The 22,686-nt window shown below is 37.2% G+C and overlaps 1 protein-coding gene across 1 annotated transcript in view; it reads right to left on the bottom strand.

The window, feature by feature from the left end:
• Nucleotides 1–22,686, bottom strand: part of TOP1 (DNA topoisomerase I) — a 64,412-nt gene that overhangs the window by 20,388 nt on the left and 21,338 nt on the right. Inside the window, exons 3-9 of the mRNA XM_081948606.1 lie at nt 14,828–14,924; nt 11,770–11,905; nt 10,688–10,746; nt 9,839–9,916; nt 9,200–9,275; nt 8,102–8,202; nt 2,867–2,982 (exon numbers count right to left, since the gene is read on the bottom strand). Coding sequence (XP_081804732.1) covers nt 2,867–2,982; nt 8,102–8,202; nt 9,200–9,275; nt 9,839–9,916; nt 10,688–10,746; nt 11,770–11,905; nt 14,828–14,924 — 663 coding nt within the window. The remainder of the gene's footprint in view (nt 1–2,866; nt 2,983–8,101; nt 8,203–9,199; nt 9,276–9,838; nt 9,917–10,687; nt 10,747–11,769; nt 11,906–14,827; nt 14,925–22,686) is intronic.

Here is a 22,686-nt window from a genome sequence, read left to right as displayed (position 1 = left end):
ACTAATATACAGTACCTCCGATGTCTTTTTCCTATCCAATATGCCTAACACAGACTCAGGCTGCATAATTTGTCAGTATTCCACAGAAATAGCAAAAGAAAAAACAAATACTTTAGGTCATTTTTAAATATGTGATTCTTGAGAAATCCAGTTACACAAGTATAGTACTTCTACTTGTGTAATTATGAGACGGGGAGAAAGAAAACATTAAATCCTCTTGGATATGTTTGGCAGGAGGAAGGAAGAATTTCCTCTGAAAGTTTTAAGAATATTAGTCATACTAGGGGAAGCAGCTGAGAGTTTTCACAAGTTTGATGAAAATGCCTTGCCACCTTTGGTTTAGGCTCCTACGGTATCTTTCAAATGAATTCAAAGATAATTTAGTAACATAGCAGCTATTGTTGTTAATGTGTGTTGTTCTCTATTATAGATACTGAAGGACAGAAAAGTGAGGGTATGTTTTTCCCCCCAAATATACATAAATAGTCAGAAAAAGAGGAGGTGGTTTCTATTTAAAAAGCAAGTGTCCTTTCAGGCTACATTAGAAGCACACAGATATCAGTGCATGGAATACAAGGCAAAAGCTAACTCTGTTTTATTTGAGAATAAATAAAAGCAACTAAAACTATCCTCTTCTACCTCTCCTTAGAATCCTGCAAGGCCAGAAACAAGTGACCCAGGACACTAAAAATCTTTGTTAAAGGCAGAACATTAACATAAAGGCAGAACTGGCTGAGACAAAACTCTTGTGACAGACTTGCAAATTCATTTTCAGGTACTACTTTCATGTCATTCAATAATCTTACTTATCTTTCCATCAACCTCTACCCATTGATTTATTTATAGACCATCCGATTTCTAAACAACTCCACGTGGCTTACAAATAAAAAAGCAACATATAAAAGAATATAATTGCTAGAAAAACAAATGCCAAATCAAACCTAACCAGATCTCCGTAAATAATCTGCCTTCAAGACCTAGAAGAACAATGTTAATTTAAAGTTTAAAAATATTGTTTAATATCTCAAGAATAACAAAATTACAGGCATTAAAACACATCCATTTGCTATAATCTAATTTGATTTTTGATTGAAAATGTATTCTATGTGTATAAGAACACTGTACCCAGCTTTTACCTCCAATAACAATATTGAACACATCTATAGATTAAGAACAGGTCAAAAGTTTTGCCCATGAACTACAAGAGGATACAGGTAAAACACTGCCTTGCCCATGAAGCAGTTGCAACTTTCAGATTCCCCTAAACAATGGAAGGATATATAGACCCTAAATAGAGATTCTCATATCTCAAAAGTGGGGAGTAGTTAGTGTATAGGGCAAACAGGTAGGTAGACAGACTATGTCACTGAAAAATCACCTGGAAAAGGCTTGGATTAGCATACTAGTATATCTGTCATGGCTCTAGAATATTTGCTAGGGCCTACACACAAAAAGCACAACCCACACTTTAAAACTCTTTTTCAGCACATAAAGAGACAGCAATTGAATGACAATTCTTCAAGTCAAATGAGAATTTATTAAAAATAATAATCTTGGTGATACATTTTTGTCAGATTAAATATCACTTATATATTAAACAAAGTATAGTTTGAAAAAAACCCAATTTAATTATTAACAAAATAGTTATTTATTGGATTTGTTGCCCATCTTATTGCAAATGACTCTGGGCAGCTTCCAGCAGTAAAACATTAAAATCCTAACAGATAAATATCTTTTAAAGAATAAAAATAGAATTCCTAATCAAGGTAAAATATACTGTATATTTTAGACTATAAGATGTACCCCCCCCAAAGGTGGGTGGAAATTTTTTTGGGTGGGAGTGTGTTGGTGTGGTGCCAATCAGCTGTTCTAGATGGCAGGGATTGCTGCTGCTGCCTATCGCCGCCGATCGATGGGCGGCGACAAATGGGCCATGGCGGCAAACGGGCCAATTTATTTTTCTTGTTTTCCTCCTTTAAAGCTAATGTGCATCTTATAGTCCGAAGCGTCTTATAGTCCAAAAAATATGGTAATTAAAAGATGGGGAGGGAAGGAACAGGTTGTAGGAGGGAGTGGGAGGTGGGATTGCCTCTTAATTCAACAACCACCTCTAATGTGATTGGGAGCGGTGGTTTTATAGAGCAGCAAGAGCACACTATTGTAATGAAACCAGAACAGTAAGTAATGATTAAAAACAGCTAAAAGAATTACTAAAATGCTGACAGTTTCAGAAGTAGTAACGCATGTTAGCAGCTACAATAAAAAAGGATTTAATGAAGTAAATGGAAAGTAAAGAAAATGTAAAAGACATTCAACTATTTCTTTCCTCCCTACCCACAGTAACTTGATATATAAATTAATTTAACAATAGTAATAGAATAACAATAGCATTTAGGCTTATATACCACCTTATAGTGCATTATAGTACTCTCTGGATGATTTACAATACAGAAGCATTATTTTGCATACTGCCCTCAACAATCTGGGTCCTCATTTTATCAACCTCGGAAGGATGGAAGGATGAGCCCCATCAGGATCAAATTCCAGGCTGTGGGCAGAGTTTCCCTGCAATATTGCACTTTAAACACTGTGCCACCAATTTAATAGGCTGAAGTATATATGAGCATCATAGAACTTAGAATCCTGGTACCCATGTTTTCTTCTGTAGTGTACCTATTTAAGCCCCAAAACAACACAGCCTATAATGCAATTTTGGTCCCTTTCCTTACTATTATAAAATCTAGATAAATACTGATCAGTTGCAAGCAAAACCATTACCATTTCTGCCCATGAAAATTCATAGCTTTAGGATGATAAATAGCTGTTAATTCTGCTCTTCTACAAAGCACCAGTTTTTATAACTTACCATCATAGTAGAATTTGACATTTTCAGGCAACGGTTCATATGCGGGAGCAAACACAGGACCCTTGTGCTCCAAGAATTTCCATTTAATACCTTCAGGATAGCGTTCTTCTTCCCACCTTTAAAACAGAGAAAGAGATGAAATAAGTAAGACTAGTATCTATCCAGCTACTGCACATAAATCCAGAATATACAAAGCAGTATCACGGCATTCTATTTGAATATCTAAATTGGTCAACTCAATCAAAGAGTCTTCCATTGTTCTGTTGTGCTTAAAAACATATATTTATATTAGTTAATGTCCTTCACTTAATTTATTGATTTGCCTTTATGTCACATTATTAACTTTTTTCTCTACCAATGTTAAAATTACTTATAGTCGATATTTTATAAAATAAAGAATTTCAAAGATAATAGGCAATAAATCAATGATCTTTACTATATGAAAAGTATAAAACGGGTAAATGAGGATAATAGAACAAAGCTGAATTCATTCTTGCTAATACTCCTAAGTTACATAAAATAGCACTTAGAACTTACAAACCTATAGTAACATATAATTTATATTAATATAAAATCCTATATTAATATAAATTTGCTATATTTCTGCATTAAAATGTAAAGTGAAACATCTCAGGAAACATCCAATGAATTACCCCAAATTAGCATTTTTGAGAAGTATATAAAATGGGTAGGGGGGTGTAAACAGTTACATACTTTGATGTCTGACCAAGGAATTTCAAGACCAAGTATCTGAATTTATATGCCCAGAATGAAACTGATAATCAATTTTTAGATCACATTAGAATATGTATAAAAGTAATGCAACCAGCTTGTGTTTATAGCTTGTTCTAGCATCCTGCGACAACACAATTGCAATTTACATTCTTCCAGCTGGTTTCCAAAAAAAAGCCAATCGGGTTTGCTTAACAATTGATCCCACAATTCACTTAACAACTGTGGTTAAAATGGCCATAAAATCAGCTTCAATCACGTGATGACTCACTGCACCAATTTACAATAGAAATTCTCGCCCCAATTGTGATCATAAGTTGAGGTCTACCTGTATATGTTCCAATATTCTAGAAATGCTGTTTTGTTTGCTACTTTAAAGGAAAGCCTTCAGCTGATTCAAGAAAACTTATTCCACAAATATAATGTCCAGGAAAATAACAGTGCATTAATAAACAAGAGAGGGGTAACTTTCCTGATTTTTAGCATTTTGTTTGCAATTTCTCTAAGGAATGCGAGTGATCAAGTCAAAATGCTTTTCTGGGCACAATTAGAAAATTTCTACATTTTTAGATTTTAGCAGGGAACTGACTCCATTGTTACTATAGCTGCATTTCATTCATTAAAAGGCTACAAGCCACAATCAGATGATATCATGTTGAAAGTGTATTTTTTTAACAAATTAAGAATATTACAAAGGTGGATATTAGTTATTTGCAAGAAATCTAGAATAAGAGTTCGAATATCCCATATGAATCCATCAATGGCTCAGGATTTTAAAGAAACATTTCCAATGCTGAGACTAACTCAATAAAATATATTTGTTATGTTTACTGAAAACTTATTCATGTTTATTGTTCCATTACTGCCCCATCTTGCTTTACACATGTATTAGTATAATGACAAATATCAGAATTGTTTAGGACATGAATGTACTTTAAAATTTTATACCAAAAAATTAGAAGTTATAATTATATGCAAATATAATTCATATATAAAATAATGGATTTATTGAGCATTGGGGGGAGTGGAAAAAAAGTAATCTTCAGTGTTGGAAAGACTGTGAGATCCCAGATTTATAATTTTATTTCAATCTTGTAAACTGACTGCTGATATAATTGAAAGACTATCGATATGGCCATATGGTCAAAGTTTAATCATGTCATTAAAAATTCAGATGAATGATTTCTTCATTCAAAAAATATGTTTTTGTTGTTTCTGATTGTATTCTTGGTTTTTTTTCTCTTTCTGCCTTTATAGTTTTCTTCTTTTTAATTTCTGACCTTTTCTTCTGTGTTTTATGTTAAAGTACTAAAAAAGCAAAGAAAAAATACAGTGGACTGATAGTGTGCAGGGATAATATCATATTCATTCCATACACAAATTGTGCTACAAATATTTATTTATCATTTATTTATTTATTTATCAAACTTGTATTCCACCGATCTTACCAAAGATAACTTTAGTAACCCATTTTTTAAAAGGCCATTAAGCTAAGTTTTTACTTAACTCCTAAATAGGAAACCTTCAAGCTTCTGATTGAGCATGTAAAGATGAAGTGAGGAAAGCTAAGGCTCACAATGAAGAAAGGCTTGCCACAAAAGTAAAAAATAACAAAAAAAGCTTCTTCCAACAAAAAAAAAAGTTAAGGAAATAATTGGTCCATTGCTGGGAGAAAGTGGCAAGAAGGTGACAAGCAACAGGGAGAAAGCAGAACTATTTAACTCATGTTTTGCATCTGTCTTTACATGAAGGGATAAAAAGTCCAACCTATCAAAAACAGCACCACAAAAATCAAATTAGGAACACAAGTTGAAATAGGGAAGAAAATGGTAAGTGAGCACCTGTCTACCCTAGACGAGGTCAAATCACCAGGACCGGATGGATTACACCCCAGGGTTCTGAAGGAACTGGCAGACGAGATCTCAGAACCACTGAACTATATCTTTCAGAGATCCTGGAGCACCGGGGAACTACCAGAGGACTGGAAAAGAGCTGATGTGGTTCCCATCTTCAAAAAAGGGGAAAAAACAGATCCAGGAAACTACAGACCTATCAGCCTGACCTCAATACCAGGAAAGATTCTGGAAAAGATAATCAAGCAACGAATTAGCGAACACCTAGAAGCAAACAAATAGCCAAAAGCCAACATGGGTTTGTCAAAAACAGATCATGCCAGACTAATCTTATTGCATTCTTTGATAATGTGACAAAATTAGTGGACCAGGGGAATGCCGTCATTATAGTTTACTTGGACTTCAGTAAGGCATTTGATAAGGTAGACCATAACCTACTACTAGATAAAGTAGAAGAATGTGGGTTAGACCAGACCAACCGCATCCAACGTGTAGTCCTCAATGGAACTGCATCTACATGGAGGGAGGTATGCAGTGGAGTACCCCAAGGCTCTGTTTTGGGCCCAGTACTCTTCAACATCTTCATCAATGATTTGGATGAGGGAATAAATGGGGAACTCATCAAATTTGCAGATGACACCAAGCTGGCAGGAATAGCCAACACTCCAGAAGATAGGCTAAAGATACAGAAGGATCTTGACAAACTTGAACATTGGGCACTATCTAACAAAATGAAATTCAATGGTGAAACGAGTAAGGTTCTACATTTAGGCAACAAAAACGAAGTGCACAGGTACAGTATAGGTGGTACCTTGCTCAACAGTAGTAACTTGAAAGGGATCTTGGAGTCCTAGTGGACAACCATTTAAATATGAGCCAGCAGTGTGCAGCAGCTGCCAAAAAAGCCAACACAGTTCTAGGCTGCATAAATAGAGGGATAGAATCAAGATCACGTGAAGGGTTAATACCACTTTATAAGGCCTTGGTAAGGCCACACTTGGAATATTTGCATTCAGTTTTGGTCACCATGATGTAGAAAAGATGTGGAGGCTCTAGAAAGAGTGCAGAGAAGAGCAACAAAGATGATTAGGGGACTGGAGACTAAAACATATGAAGAACAGTTGCAGGAACTGGGTATGTCTAGTTTAATAGAAAGAAGGACTAGGGGAGACATGATAGCAGGGGTTGTTCCAATATCTCAGGGGTTGCCACAAAGAAGAGGGAGTCAAACTATTTTCCAAGGCACCTGAGGGCAGAACAAGAAGCAATGGGTGGAAACTAATCAAGGAGAAGCAACTTAGAACTGAGGAGAAACTTCCTGACAGTTAGAACAATTAATCAGTGGAACAGTTTGCCTCCAGAAGTTGTGAATGCCCCAACACTGGAAGTCTTTAAGAAGATGTTGGATAGCCATTTATCTGAAACGGTATAGGGTTTCCTGCCTAGGCAGGGGGTTGGACTAGAAGACCTCCAAGGTCTCTTCCAACTCTACTATTGTATCGTATTGTATAACTACGAGGTACGTGAATATAATGCTAACACATTGTTCTTGAGTTGCTATTATTTTTGAAATAAAAAAAAGCTCAATGAAAATTAAACTGATAGTTTTATATTCTAATATGTTTAAATAATCTCTTTAAAGTTATCACCTGCTTATCATTTGATAATCCTCTCATTGGGGAATTTTATTTCTAAACACTCAGAGCGGGTTAGCTGAAACAATTAAAAACAAACACTAAAGTTATTTTGTAACAGGAAATAAAAATGAAAAAGAACAAACACACATTAAAGTATTCAGTATGTGAAAATGGGTGGTGTGCAAATTTAGTTTTTCATTCTTAATTTAATCAGATAATAAATAAGTTAAGTATTCTTAACCAACTAATGCTCTTAGTGTCTCAATTATAGTTAGAGATGGGGTTGGTTGTATTGTTTTAAAGGTGTTACATTCTGTAAATCAAAAATAAAGGGATTTCATAAAATAATGGGGAATAACACACTGATTTCATCTCACTGAGACAGCTTCTAGTTCTCCAAACTTCATAACCGGGATTGAAGCTAATAACAGGCTCTTTAGAGAAGGCCATTAATGAGCTCATAGCTTTAAAGATGAAAAACAAGTCCTATTAAAGGAAGATAGAAGATGAAAGGGAAGCGGAATAGCTTCACATCTTCAAAAGACAGAAAAAGAGAAGAGGAGGGAGAAAATGCGAGTTATCAAGATAGTGCTCTTGACCACAAAAACTCACTGTACACATTAGGACAAGCAAGAGCAGTGTTAGGGTTAGAACGGTAAAGTCAGGCTGTAATCACTTGAATCCTAGGCCCAGCCATTGGCCAATGGTTCTCTCCCATGTTTCTGTGAGAGTTCCCTGAATATCTGATGACATATTTATTTGGTTACTTCATACTGGAGTTACCTACCGGTAACCTAAATGCAGACAAACTGGACTTTAACAATGTTATTGTTAGGTAGTTTGCAAAGACAGAAATGTAAGGTGAATGGTATAAAAGAAAGTTAGCTATATTTCCTTTCCTTTTTCTAGTCTCATACTGTTTATTATTTCTTACTTCTTTTCCATGCTGTGCATAATATTATTATTAAAGAAAGAAATTTATGGACATGTATAAAAATGTATGTAGGTGTTACCATTTCCATTTTTGTTCCTCTTCTTTTTTTGTTTTTTTCTTTTTCATTTCTCCTTCTGGGGGCTTCCTATCTTTGCTCTTTATTTTCTTCGGTTTAATCTCCTAAAAAGAGATAAATGAAAATGTACCATATAGCAACATAAGATTATTTTATATTTTAAAAATTAGTGTAAAATGAGATACATCTGAAATATTCTTAATAGAAAAGGAAGTAGCATGCAAGTATATCAGCTGTTTTATACACTGGGACTATGAGAAAGTTTCATCAAAATTAATATGTCAGGATTATTATGAAAACAATATTTTTAAGTGGATGTAATAGGTCTGAGCAACATTATCAACACTGCTCAAAGTAAAATTTGATTTTCTGTAAACCCTTATATGCTATACGTATAAATGAGAAAGTGTATAAAGTAAATATGCTATATTGATATTGCATCATCTACAAATTTGTTTAATTATCTCCATAGATCAGGCTAAATATAGGATATATACATATACATACATACATACATACATACACACACACACACACACACACACACATGCTGTATTTGTGCTGATAAATAAAGGGAGACTAGTATAGATCTATTTCAACCTATTTAGGTCTCATCAGCTAGCCATACCCTTACTGGGAATCAAACCAGGGCTGTATTGAATATTAGGCCGATGAATGCAATACAGCCCTGGTTCGATTCCCAGTAAAGGTATGGCTAGCTGATGAGACCTAAATAGGTTGAAATAGATCTATACTAGTCTCCCTTTATTTATTTATCAGCACAAATACAACACAAATATAAAAAGGCAACATTAAAAATAAAAATATGGTTTTCTGCCTGCATGGTCTTCTGTAATGAGCCGAAGGACAGAAAGGGGGAGTAGTGAACTCCTCCCATATTTGGGCATACCAGGGGTTGTAACACAAATAAATAAATAAATAAATAAATAAATAAATAAATAAATAAATAAATACATATATATATATATAGAGAGAGAGAGACAGAGAGAGACCAACATTTAAATCTATGCTGGGATTAACATTGATTGGCTGTCATTAATTGTTGGCAGTCCATAAGATAAAATAAAATGTAAACAATACCTCTTCATCTTCCTGTTTTCGTTTTTTTGATTTTTTTACATCTTCAGTTTTAATCTTCTTAGGTTTGTAGTCAATACTGAAATTGCAAAATAATTGCAAAAAATCATTTCTTTTTAGCTCTATTAGTTCTATTTGAATATTAGTGCTTGAAAAAATTACCCTGCCTCAATTTCAAAAAGTTACTTTTTTGTCTGTCTGACCCTCCAATCCATCTATCTTCCTTCAAAATGTATGGCTGTCCATCTCACCAAACAGCTCTGAGAAGTAAACATTCTTAAATAAGGTTGTCATTAAACTGTTGGTTTAATAATTGGTTGTTTTAGATGCCTTTTTCAAGACTATAAAAATTATCCCAGCATCTGACAATAAATATGAAGTATCTATGCTACATCTGTGAAACAGCATACATTTCATGCTTGATTCAGACTACTGTTCCTCACTGCTCCTTATATTGGTCAACTTACTTCTAGAGAACTTCTGCAAAATAATATGATAATGCACCAACTGGAAAACTCTCTGATGTACTCTGAATTGTAGATCAGGTATAAATTTGTGTTCTGATCTTATCAAAAGAGATATAGCTAATTAGCTCAGTGATCAAGTTTCAGAACTGGGAAGACAGCTGCCTTTAACACTCACTCATCATCCTCTCGGGGTCTTTTGTAATCTTCTTTATAATAGCCATCGTCATCTATTTCTTCCTTTATACATGGTGGGCTATATGTGGAAGGAACACGTTTACAAAAAAAATAATCATTAAAACATCATCTGGAAGCTGACCTTCTTCACTAATTTTACTTGCAACAAGAACTGACTCATTATTGTTGCATTCCTATCTACTCTGGAATAAAGCGCTTCCAATATTCAATGTTAAAATGGAAACATAAAGTCCTGCAAGAATTTCATGACAAAGAACAAAACCTCTCAACAATAAAACATACGCCTCTGAGCATAAGCAAAGGGTAAAAGTTTCCCTTCAGTCGTGTTCAACTCTAGGGCAAGGTGCTTATGTTTCTTGACCGAGAGCGCCACTGTTGTCGGAAGACAATTTCCGTGGTCATGTGGCCAGCATGGCTATTCACCAAAGGTGCACAGAAAGCTGTTACCTCCCCTCTGAAATGCAATGTATTCCACTTGCATTTGCATGCTTTCGAACTGCTAAGTGTGGGCAGGAGCTGGGGCAAGTAATGGGAGCTTCTCCCAGTTGCAGAGCTCAGGTAATCTGATACACTATTTCAATATTTTTTAGAACAGGTCCTTTCATTAGTTCTTTGCCATCTATCAGCTTTCTCATGCTCTGATTCAGGATATAATAGGCTATATCCAATTTAGCATACTAGTAGGGTTGTGCATGTCACCTGATGTGAAAAGCTGTACTAATTTGCAAATAATATAGAGCAGAATTTCTTGTTGAAACGTATTTTATTCTTTTCAGACAAGAAGAAAAATTTAGAAAGCATGTTCATGCAAAGTTGTTACTTGGCTTACCAGGAGAAGCCATTTTCTTTTTCTTTCTTTATTTTCATTTCACCAGATGATGATTTACTCTAAAAGACATAAATGAGAACTGGGTCATTACGCTTTTAAAAAACCACATCAGATTTTCTTCCTATGGGACTGACAAAAGACCTTGCACCAGAAGCTTTTGCATCTTCATGTGCTGAGAAACTTTTCGATCTGTGAGACTAATTCCAAACATTGCATCTTTTCTATTTTCTATGGCATTTATTTTAATAAACTTAAGACATTCAAATACAATGTAAATGCTTGTTTTTATTTTTAAATGTCTTAGGTTTGTGACAATAAAACACGTTTTTACAATGTTCTAAACTTACAAAGTTTTGGGAGAAAGTAGTGGATGACATTAATATAATTGTGAGACAAAAGTTAAATTTTTCGACAAAAATATTCTCTTGAACTACATATGTAGCACTTGGAATTTGAAAACTAGACAATACATTTGGATTCTCCATGGCCTTACTATGGCCAAACAATTAATATTACAGTATTGGAAAGGTAAATGTTTGGCCCCTTTCACTTAATGGATTGAATATCTAGTTGCACTTGCCAATCATGAGCGGATCTCCTATTGATGTAGACTTTGTATGGAGAAATGTTATGAAATAAGGCACTTATATATACAAAATGCAGCAGGTAAAATAAGCACAATTATATGATTGTATTAAAAATACAGATGTACTTGAATAATCACATTAGATAAGTATAAATAGAATTGTAAGTATTTACTGTTAAAATATTTTTTCGTTGTTCCATTTTTTCACCTTTTAAAAAAGTACTTTCTATATATTTTTTCTTTTCTTTGACAATGTATTTTTATCATAATTATCTTTATTCTCTCCCCTTCTGACATTTTAAACAAACAAGCACAATATTCAACTACAATGTTGTTGTACATAATTTTTAATTTCATTTTCTTATCTTCAGGACCTTAACTTTTTCTTGGCATCCAGAGCTGCAGATCAGATACCTTAGAACCTGAAAACAGAGAGAGGCTTTATCCTTGACAAAAGTACAATCCAAAGAATAATATCCCCATCATAGTACTGTACCTTTTCTTCCTTTCGCTTCTCCTTCTCTCTATCTTTGTGTTTGTCTTTGTGTTTGTCATGTTTTTCTGAACTACCATCTTTATGTTTGGTTTTCTCCTTTTCTTTGTGTTTCTTCTCTGAAAACTCTTTGTGTTCACTGTAAGATTTAAGAATAGTTTCAGTCAGAGAAGAGGCAACTGGAAAAAAATGACACATTATCAGTATCCAAATAGTCTTATCAGCATCTAAAGCCAAAGTTTCAAAAATTTATTGCGATGGTTTATACTTATAGAGGAAGGAATACTGGTTGTCATTAGCTTAATCTTTCTATTTCTTCTCTAGTAACAGTAAAGCCATGTCTGCTTAAGAGAAATCAATAAAATTCACAAGTAACTGCATTTCTCTGACATAATTGCAGGCATGTGTGTGCTTTGTTTAATGTAACTCAATTTAAATTATCTTCAATACAACACTAACTGGAATTCTCAATGGTGTAATCCCAGCTCAGTGAGGAGCATGTCAAGTTAAAGAAAACAATGCAATTATAACACTACAAGTGCATTCAGTTTCTTTAAATTACTCAATACTTTCTCTTTAAAGAAAAATAGAGGTACAAACATTTCAGTAACACATCTTTGTTTAATTACACACCAGGGAAACCCAGTAAATGTGTGCAGAGAGAGTAAAGGCACCCCAGTCTTTTCTCCAGAGGAATTCTCTCAGCAACTATTTTACTGAGTTCTCACACCGCCAAAATAGCATTTCCCACTAATATTTAAATTAGATGCTACTTAAATACTGCTGATTCTTTTAGGATACTTTATACTCCTGGAGCTTTTTATTTTCCCTTTCATTTTTTAAATCTTTCATACATAATTTTAGTAGCAGCAATACAATGTTCAATATGTACAAAATTATGCTTATGGAGAAGACAAATTAGTAAGTCACACCCCAATTCATAGTTAAACTGACTATGCTTTCCAAACCATGGAAATATGATGGTTGAATTAAGATCCAGAAAAGGCCAAGTCTAAGCTCTTGGATAGCCTATCCAGAAGTAAACTTCACAGTACAGAAAAAAATGTTCTATAATGTTCAGCTGTTATCAGTCATATATATTAATATATTATGACCTCATGGAGAAAGCAGACACTTCATAAGCACAAAGACAAACTTGCATTTTAAGAGGATTGCCTCCTTTTGAGCCTCTTTTAAAACTGATTAGACCAGGGGTGTCAAATTCACATCATGGTGGCGTCACGTGACGTATCAGGACCCCCCATTTTTACTAAACTGGGCGTGGGTGTGGCCAGCATGTGATGCATCCGGCCCATGGGCCGGGGGTTTGACAGCCCTGGATTATCCTGACTCCAACAAATATTCAATTACTCACAAGTAAAGCATATGCTAATATTTTGAACCCCCCCCCCCAAAAAAAAACTAAAATAGGTGATTACATAAACATTATATAAAAACATATTAACTGTGAGGAAATACTGTATTATCTAACATTTTATAACTAAACTATATTAAAAACATGTTCAATTAGTTTCTATTCTATGAAAGACAAATTTTGCTTCTGTAGTTTTTAACAGACGTTTTAGTACAGTATTCTGAAATAAATGCAACAGTGGAGGGCACAGGTCAGTAAGCTATGTTTCCCCTGTGATTTATGAAAGCACAGAGTTTAAATGAAAATGAAAGCTAAAGATTCCCACATTTCTGCTCCAAAAGGCACGCTATGTGTTGATTCATAGGAAGGCAAGTATTCTGAATATTTATTCTTTAATAGATATCTAACACACACACACACAAATTTATAAATGGACATATAGATATTTCTTCTGAAAGTATTTATTTCTATTGAACTTTAGGAATTATGGAAAAAGATATATATTACTTTAATGCCTTTGCCAAAGATATATTTTCTTTTCAATTTGTGATTTAAAAATGAAAAAAAAATCAAGAATGCCATGAAGGCTATATGGCTTTCTTTTAAGCCTAATTATCATTCAGGCTCTTTCCAACTATATTTTGAAATGCCCTCTTTCATAAGCATAAAACATTAAAAAGATAGGAGGCCAAATCTTACCTACCTGATGTCTTTAAAATATGTTGGGGCTACCTATAAAGTTATTGGTTATGATTTCTGGAATACTAGTAGTTATACTGTATATAGGTTGACCAGTCCTAAAGTCTAATTACGTATGATTGATGGAGGAACACGTAAGAGTGTCCAATATATAATTAGCAACATACTACATCTTTAGTGACCCAAATAATCTAACAGTATTGCGTATTCCTCCATCAATCATAATTACCAATATAGTATATCTTTAGTGGCCCAAATAATCTAAAAGTATTGCGTATTCCTCCATCAATCATAATTACCAATATAGTATATCTTTAGTGGCCCAAATAATCTAACAGTATTGCGTATTCCTCCATCAATCATAATTACCAATATAGTATATCTTTAGTGGCCCAAATAATCTAACAATATTGTAAACTTCAAAATTCTAATGTCTAGAGACCAAAATCAAGTGCAGGTAGTCCTCGCTACTTGTTCAGTGACCATTCAAGTACAATATGACCCATCTTCAATTCATTGCAGCCATCACAGTATCCCTGCAGTCATGTAATTGTCATTTGTGATCTTCACAGCCAGCTTACAGCAAGCATGTCAATGGGGAAGTTGGCAGGAAATTGCAAGTCACAATCATGTGACATTGTGCTTAACGACCTATACTGAGTCGCTTAACTGCAGCCAGAACTGATGTCATCAGTTGGTGCAATCACATGGTGTTGCACTTAACACTTAACAGAGTTGCCAATCCCAATTGCAGTTAGTAAATGAGGACTGATTGTATCTTTGCAAATTCTACACTAAGATTGGAGTCAGAAGTTATAGAAAGAAGGGTACTATGATATAACTTTAAAGGTTAAAATATAATTGCATTTATAACCGCTGTGAATATTGAAGTCACTTCTTTGCATCTTTTTTTTTCTTTTCTATTTTTCTTCATTTTTTTTTACTTGTACGGGTTGCCTTCTTTTTCTTTCTTACACTTGACCTTACCTATTACTGTACTTGGATTTTTCTCTGTCTTTATCCTTCTTGTGCTCTTTGTGTCGATGTTCTCGGTCTTTGTGTTTATCTTTATGTTTGTGCGAATCTGTGAACAGAACAGCAAAGAAAGGAATTAAGAAATAAAACAAAGAAATAAAGCAGCTGTCTAAATTTCTATGATGCTACTAATTAGACATTGGCGCCCCAGGCTCTGAGACACATACTATCAATTTTGTCTTGGTGGCTAGAGATTGTAAAGGTCTTCATGGGAGAAAAGGTAAATTTAAAGAAAAACAACACAGAGTTGCTATTTGCACATCAGGGTTTTTTCACTGACACCAGATTTGTCTCTCAAGAAGCCCTGTGATAGAGCAGGTTTACAATTTGGAAGCCCTTTAGTATTCTTTGTTCCTGTTTAAAGCAGCCAGAGACTGTGTGGTTAGTGAGGGCCTTTGCCAAACTATGGTATGTAATTTTTGGCCTTACCTGATCTAGGACGTCCTAGCTACAGTAACTCATGTCTTGCAATTGATTTACATAAGTGTGCCTTAAAAGACTAGAAATTGAAACTTGTCAAAAATGCAGCACCTCATGTATTAACTGGGAACATGTAACACCAAGGGTCCTGCACTGGCTCCCAATTCAGTTCTGGGTACAATTAAAGTACAGCCCTTAATCCAGCGATAGCGAACCTTTTTTTGCTCGCGTGCCACAAGTGGGGAGAGTGCAGGGGGGTAGTGTGCGGGCGTGCTGCATCCATAATGCAATGCGCGATCCCCCAGTGCGCATGCACGCACAACAGGCGCGACCCCCCCATTTTTTCACCCTCCCCAGGCTCCAGAGGCTTTATAGGAGCCTGGGGAGGGCGAAAAGAGCCTACCTCGCCCCCCTGGAGGCCCTCCGAAGGCTTCAGGGACTGTCCGGAGGCTTCCCTGACGCCTTTGGAGCCCTCAAAAGAACCCTCCGAGCAAACCGGAAGTCATTTCCGGTTTGCTCGGAGGGTCATTTTAAGTGTTCAGGGAAGCCTCCAGAGGGCCTCGGGGGGGGGGGGGCTCTCTTTTCGACATCCCCAGGCTCCTATAAAGCCTCTGGAGCCTGGGGAGGGCGAAAAAATGGCTTTTAAAAATGGTGAACTCAGCTGGCCAGTGCGCGCATGCCATAGGTTCGCCATCACTGCCTTAATCTATAAAATAATTAATAGCTTGGCACTTAGATATGCCTTGTCCAATCTTCAACTCTGGTAAACTGTCTCTTTCTCTCCGGCTATACCTAGTAGTGTGTAAGTCAGCATTTTTTATTCTGCATAGGGACAAGAGACTGAATTGGTTACCAGTCTGTTTCCAGGTCAATTCAAGATGCTGGTTTTGAGTTTTAAAATCCTACATAGTATACGACCAGTTATCTGAGGAACTGCTTCTCCTCAATTATATCTGCCTGTACCACCAGAAATAGTAGAAAAAACATGCTATGGGTTTCATCGGCTAGAGAGCTACATTTGGTAGGCTCTAGGTGGCAAAAGTGAAGCTTTTGATTTTCCAAAGGACCCTCAAGACATTCAAAGGACCTTTGAATGTCTTGAGGGTCCTTTGGCAAAGTGATGAAGCCAGCTTCACTTCAAGTCCTGGGGATTGGAGAATTAAGTATCTCTGTTATTATTAACATTCCTTTGACCAATATTTCTTTTTAGATGTTCTCTTTAATGTTTTAAATAATTATAACTTTCATTGGAATTCAAAGCATTTTTCTCTTTTTGACATTGCAATTGCTCTGCCAAACAGATTAAAATGAAATTCTGACTTTCTCAAGAGTACCACATGACCTTAATGAAAACTGATCTCCCATAAGCCTGGGGCTAGGAAACTGTTATCCTCAGCATCCCACTATTCTCTTAGCAACTGCTTCCTAATCTATTTTGTATATGCAGATGGGGAGGGGGATATGAAATCTAACTATGCTACAATTTTGAGCATTATTCATGCTAGATCCATTTGACTAGTTGATTTTTCCAATGAATCAAAACACTCCAGATGAAACTTACTTTGGAATCACCACCCAATCAAGTATGGTGAAATAGGGAAGGCTAGATCGTTTAGCAGAATAATTTCTAACACATTGTTACTTTAGTCATAAGGAGGCATAAGGAAGTATTGGTGTTCAACATGACTTTTTAAATCTTCTGTTAATGTAGCAAATTTGTTTTCACTAAGCCACTTTGCTTGGTTTCCTAAATATACTAGCATCTCTATTCCATTCCCTTGTTTGAATTAATAAACTAGGAATGTAATTATATAGTAATCTTTACAGCACAAGATAAAAACCTAGGATTTATTTCTATTATTGCAATTGAGCCATATAAGATTTAGAGTAAAATGAGGTGGAGGTGGGTAGATATGAAAAGAATAAGCAATGATTTAATTTTTATACTCTATGCTTAGCTACAGGCTTAGCTAAGATAAGTCTGTAATTAGAAGGCAATTTTATACATTTTCCAGAGAACACAACCCGGGAAACCATTAGAATTTAACTTTTCAAAGAACATGTATAGGATTGTGTTGTTAACTGGAGGGCAATGAAATACATTTATATATCACAGATAATTAAAGCTAATTTTCTAGCGTCTATATAAGAATATTTGCTTTTAAGTTTTTTAAAAATTAAAATAAACACCTTAAGAATTGGAAAAACTTTTTCCTTCATTACCCAAAACCACTTTTCTAAAAGTTCTTTGTACAAAATGTAGGTAAAATACTTAGTCAATTCAAATGTCCCTGTTGTGATTGGATATGCTAAACAATACAATCATGAAGTGTGATGTCACATGACCACATTGCTGAATGATGGCAATCCCAGTGATCCTGGCTGTCACTGTAACTCTGGGACTGTGAATCATTTTACGAGGACCATGACATGGGAAGAATCCCAGGCAAGTAGGCTGGAAAAAGCTGTAGTTAGATGGGCAGGTGCCATGGATAGGCACTGTGAAAAGTAGGCAGGCAGGCAGGTGGGAGGGTGCCACAAGCAGGTGATATGGAGCACAGGAGTGCACAGGAAGGCACTACAGAATCCAGGTGGATGGACAGACACTTCCTCCCAGCTCCCCCATTTCTACTCTGGTACAATGCCTCCCAACAGACTTACAAGTGCAATTTAAAGTGCTGGTGTTCACCTACAACATTCGCTTTGGTGAGCACAGGACAAAATCTTTGATTGAAAGGTATCTGCTGTTTTGCACATCCTGACAAGGAGGACATATTTATGAGACCCAGTATGCCTTCTCTATGGGAAATCTGCCTTTTGGAATGATATTTTTCCTGGATGTATAGTCGGTCCCAACCATATAGTCCATGAGGAAGATGGTTAGAATCTGGTTCTACCAAAATGGCCGTGCATAGCCTTATGAAGGCTTTTAGAGAGCTCCTGGGGGCTGGGGAGGGCAGAAATAAGCAAAAAATGGGCTGTCCCCCCCCCCCCCAGCCTCCCGCAGCACTCTGTAAGTCTCCATATGGCTATGCATGCAGGGTTTTTCTTTGACAAAAAATGCGGTTTTTTGCTTGTTTTTGCCCCCCCCCCCCCCCCCAGGCTATTCATTCCTTTTATTTGAAAAAAAATGTTTTGGGGAGGTTTTTTCCCCCTTTTGGAAAGCTCTTTAACAGATTGATGAGAATTACATTGATCAAGTGCTGTGCCAGCAGAAACAAAGTTAGGTGCTGGAGATTGTCAGAGATTTCCTTCTCCAGCACATGGATAAATACACCTGGAAACATTTACCTACCTACCCTCTCTCTCTCTACCTACTGTATTTCTCTCTCTCACCCTCCCTTTATCTACCTATCTACTCTCTCTCTCCCTACCTACCTACTGTATTTCTCCCTCCCCCCTCTCTCTATCCCTCTACCTATCTACCTACACTTTCTCTCTCTCCCTACCTACTGTATTCCTCCCTCCCCCCTCTCTCTCCCTCTATCTACCTACCTACCCTCTCTCTCCCTATTTACTGTATTTCTCTCCCTCTTTCTCTTTCTCTTTCTCTATCCCTCTACCTATCTACCTCCCTACACACACTCTCTTCCTATCTATCTACTGTATATCTCTATTTCTCTTTCTCTCTCTCCCTCTCTCCCTACTTACCTACTGTATTTCTCTTTCTTTCTCTCCCTCTCTATCCGTCTATCTACCTACCTACCTACTTTTTTTAATTTGCCTCTTCAAAACCTTGGTGCATCTTATACTCTGGTGCATCTTATACTCTAAAAATATGGTAATAAAAATATACCTGTACTAATTTCAATATTGCTTCATAATTGGTGTTTTCCCTTTGGAAGACAATGGAAAAAGTAGTCTTTCCTATTCTGTGAAAATATTTGCACAAAGATAAAACTCATTGGATTTTTGATAGCAAATGAATTTGAAGGAACACAGGAATACATGAATAGTTAAGAATGAAAAAGGGGATCAAGATCCCATTTATCTTCTACTAGGTTTTACTTAACACAATTTAGCAGACTTATTTAATCACTTCCTGTGACCACATAAAAGTTATTTCTTCAACCTAATTACAGGTGATCACAATTTCCTTTTGAGAATCAATCTGGTGTAGTAGTTAAGACAGGCTAGAAACTTGGAGACAGTTCTATTCCTGCCTTAGGCACAAAATGAATGGGGTGACCTTGGGCCAGTCACATTCTTAAAATCCGAGGAAGGAGGCAAGGGCAAATCAGTTCTGAAATCTTGCCAAGAAAACTGCAGGGACTTATCCAGATACTCTGCAGGAGTCAACTTTGATTTGAAGACTCACAAATGAACACACAATTCCCTTTTAGACTAAACAAGCCATTGATTTAACTGTGGAAGAAAAGATGAGTGGGATCAGGTTTTTTTTTTTCTCATGCTGCTAAATACTATTTTAGGAAGAAAGTAGGCATGCTGGCCCCTTTCAGATATTTTCTGCTACTGTTCCCTATTTAAAATCTCTGGGAGTCTGGATGGGAACAATTGGAGTCAATATCATGATTTAGTGTTAAACTGAAATGTAGCTACATTTTCTGGGTTTTTTTTCCCAACCAATCCTCAAAGTCGCATTACAATTATAAAGAAATGTTCCATCAACCTTCAGCCTGTGTGTAATTTTCATTTCTCTTTTGTTCCAGATAAATGATCCATAAAGTATTCAAGAGAGCTCTTCTTTTGGGCCAGCTGATAATTTAGAACACACCTGCTATCTATCCTTTTATACACTTACCTTGTTGGAAGCTACAGCTATGAGTATCATCATCTACTTATTAGAAATCAAATTTACACTTCATAAAGCATTCTTTTTATAGACAGATGATAGATAGATAGAGGGTGGGAGAGAACATTTTTTTAAAAAATGTCCTATGTAAGTTACTATTTAAAACAAATGATTCAAAGACTCAATTGCTAGCCAGGGTTTTAGGGATGGTACAATTAATTTTATAGCTTCAGAAACAATCCATTTAGAGTCTTCAAATTATTATTCTCCAGAGGTAACTGATTTGGAACATCAAAGTGATGCCAGCATATATCTGCTTAAATTATCTCTGTAAAGATTTGTATGCTTACAATATTATTGAGAGATGGTTGGCTTTCAGCCTTTCTTAGCTCAGGAATAGCCAGATATGCAACAATGTCTTATATATGCCTCCCTACATCTCTCTTAAACCTACACTTGGTAAGGTATGGGAATGACTCTAGGTTTGTTTAATACAGAGTTTAGCATTCAAGAATAAAAACACTAATTTCATACTGCTAGTTCTTCTGGAGAAGAATACACATAGTCAGTAGTCAATAGACAATAATTCATTATCTTCTAAAGCTAGGAAGTACTGGTAGTCCTCTAAAGCCACCATTGGAATACTGCATCCAGTTTTGGTCACCACATTGTAAAAAAATATGTGGAGACTCTAGAAAGAGTGCAAAGGAGAGCAACAAAATGATTAGAGGACTGGAGGCTAAAACATATAAACAGCGGTTCCTGAAATTGGGTATGTCGAGTATAATGAAAAGAAGGAGTAGGGGTTACATGACAGCAGTGTTCCAGTATCTTAGGTGTTGCCACAAAGAAAGAGTCAAGCTATTCTCCAAAGCACTCAAGGGAAGGACAAGGAGTAATGGATGGAAACTAAACCAGGAGGGAAACAACCTAGAACTAAGAAGAAATTTCCTGACAGACAGAACAATTAATCAGTGGAACAACTTGCCTCCAGAAGTTATGAATGCTCGAACACTGGGAGTTCTTAAGAGATTGGACAACCATTTGTCTGAAATGCTATAGGGCAGTGATGGCACTTTTTGGCACCAAGTACCCAAACCGGAACACACGTGCTCATCTTTGTGTATGCCAGAGCCCGAAACTTAAAGACCACTTGGTCTTTTGGTTTCTGGTGCATGCATGGGTGGCGGCCAGCTGGTCTTTTGTGTGTGCCGGAGCCCCAGAAACTCGAATACCTGGACTTTTGGTTTCCAGCACATGCATGCGTGCCGGTTAACTGTTCTTCGGGTTTCCAGGGCTCCGGCACATGCGGAGAGTACCTGGCCAGTGCACATGCCAGAAACTAGAAGAGCAGCTTGTGACGGCGCACATGCCCAGAGAGAGGGCTCTGTGTCCCACAGAGAAGCCTTCGGAGGGCGAAAAATAGCCCTATGGGCAACCTGGAAGTCCGTTCCTGAAATTCCGGTTTGTGGTATGGGGCGTTTTTTGCCTCCAAGGCTTTAGGAGGCTTCCTTGAAGCCTCTGGAGGGGAAAAACGTTCCAACATGCAAACCGGAAGCCAGAAAACGGGCAATTTCTGACCTCCAGAGGGCCGTGGGGGAGGCAGGTTTTGCCTTAGAAAGCCTCTGGAGCCTGTGGAGGGCAAAAAGCGGACCTATCAGAAGTCGGAAAACAGGTTAAAGGGTGGGCATGCGAGGGTGTGCCATAGTGCACATGCTCGTGCTTTTGGCACCCAAGGGGAAAAGGGTTTGCCATCACTGTTCTATGTTCTATATTTTTTTAAAAGTAGATTAGGATCAAGTAATACAAGGGAAGTTGGCTCAGCCATCCCCCAAGCCTGGCCTTCCTCCTCCCTTGTGGGCAGGGCTAGCAGAAAGAAGGGGGCGGCGTGGGGAAGCGCTCCCCCCTGTCAAGTGCCTAGCACAACAGCCCAGCGAAGTGGGGGGGGGAAATGGGCCGTCAAAAACTCCCCCATTGGTGAGAGTTGGACAGCGGAGAGGCATGGCATGGTTCGTGCAGTGGAACGCTGTTTGTCGCCTTTGAAACACACCACTTTCTGTTTCCTGTGCCTTCCCCAGGCAGCGATGGCTGGAATAATTGGGGGGGGGAGCAAAGGCGTCAGGGCTGATCCCTCCCTCAGCAAGCCGGGTCTCGAGCGCTGAGAGTTGCGGGTAAGTGCCAGAGGGTCAGAAGACACACCCATTTCCAGCGCACGCTTCTTTGTCCCGAAGTAGGATTGAGTGGGGGGAAGAGAACAGGGGGAAGGGTAGGAGAAGCCTGGCTGGTCTTCCTTTGGTGTGGGGAAGATCTAATCCCCCTCCATGGTCCACCTACTGCTCTTGCGCAGCATAGCAAAAGTGTGCTTTACAATCTGGGAGACTGGATCCCCTCCTCCTCCTGGAGACCATTCCCTGCCCCACTCACCCCTGGCAACACTCTCTCTCCTGGGGCGGAGAGCAGGTTGTGTGTCCAGCACCAACAAACCAGGAAGTAGCCACCTGCCATTTCCCACCAGTCAGGCAGCGAAAGAGAAAGGGGGGGGGGAGACAGATTTGGCCCTCGCTAAAGACATCACCCATCAGTCAGTCTTCCTCTGTGTGTGTGTGTCTATATCTCCCTCATTCCCTGTCTCTGCGTC

The sequence above is a fragment of the Natrix helvetica genome, assembly GCF_964273705.1.
Source record: "Natrix helvetica genome assembly, chromosome: 3".
NCBI lineage: Eukaryota > Metazoa > Chordata > Lepidosauria > Squamata > Natricidae > Natrix > Natrix helvetica.
This window is presented reverse-complemented; position numbering and strand designations above follow the sequence as displayed.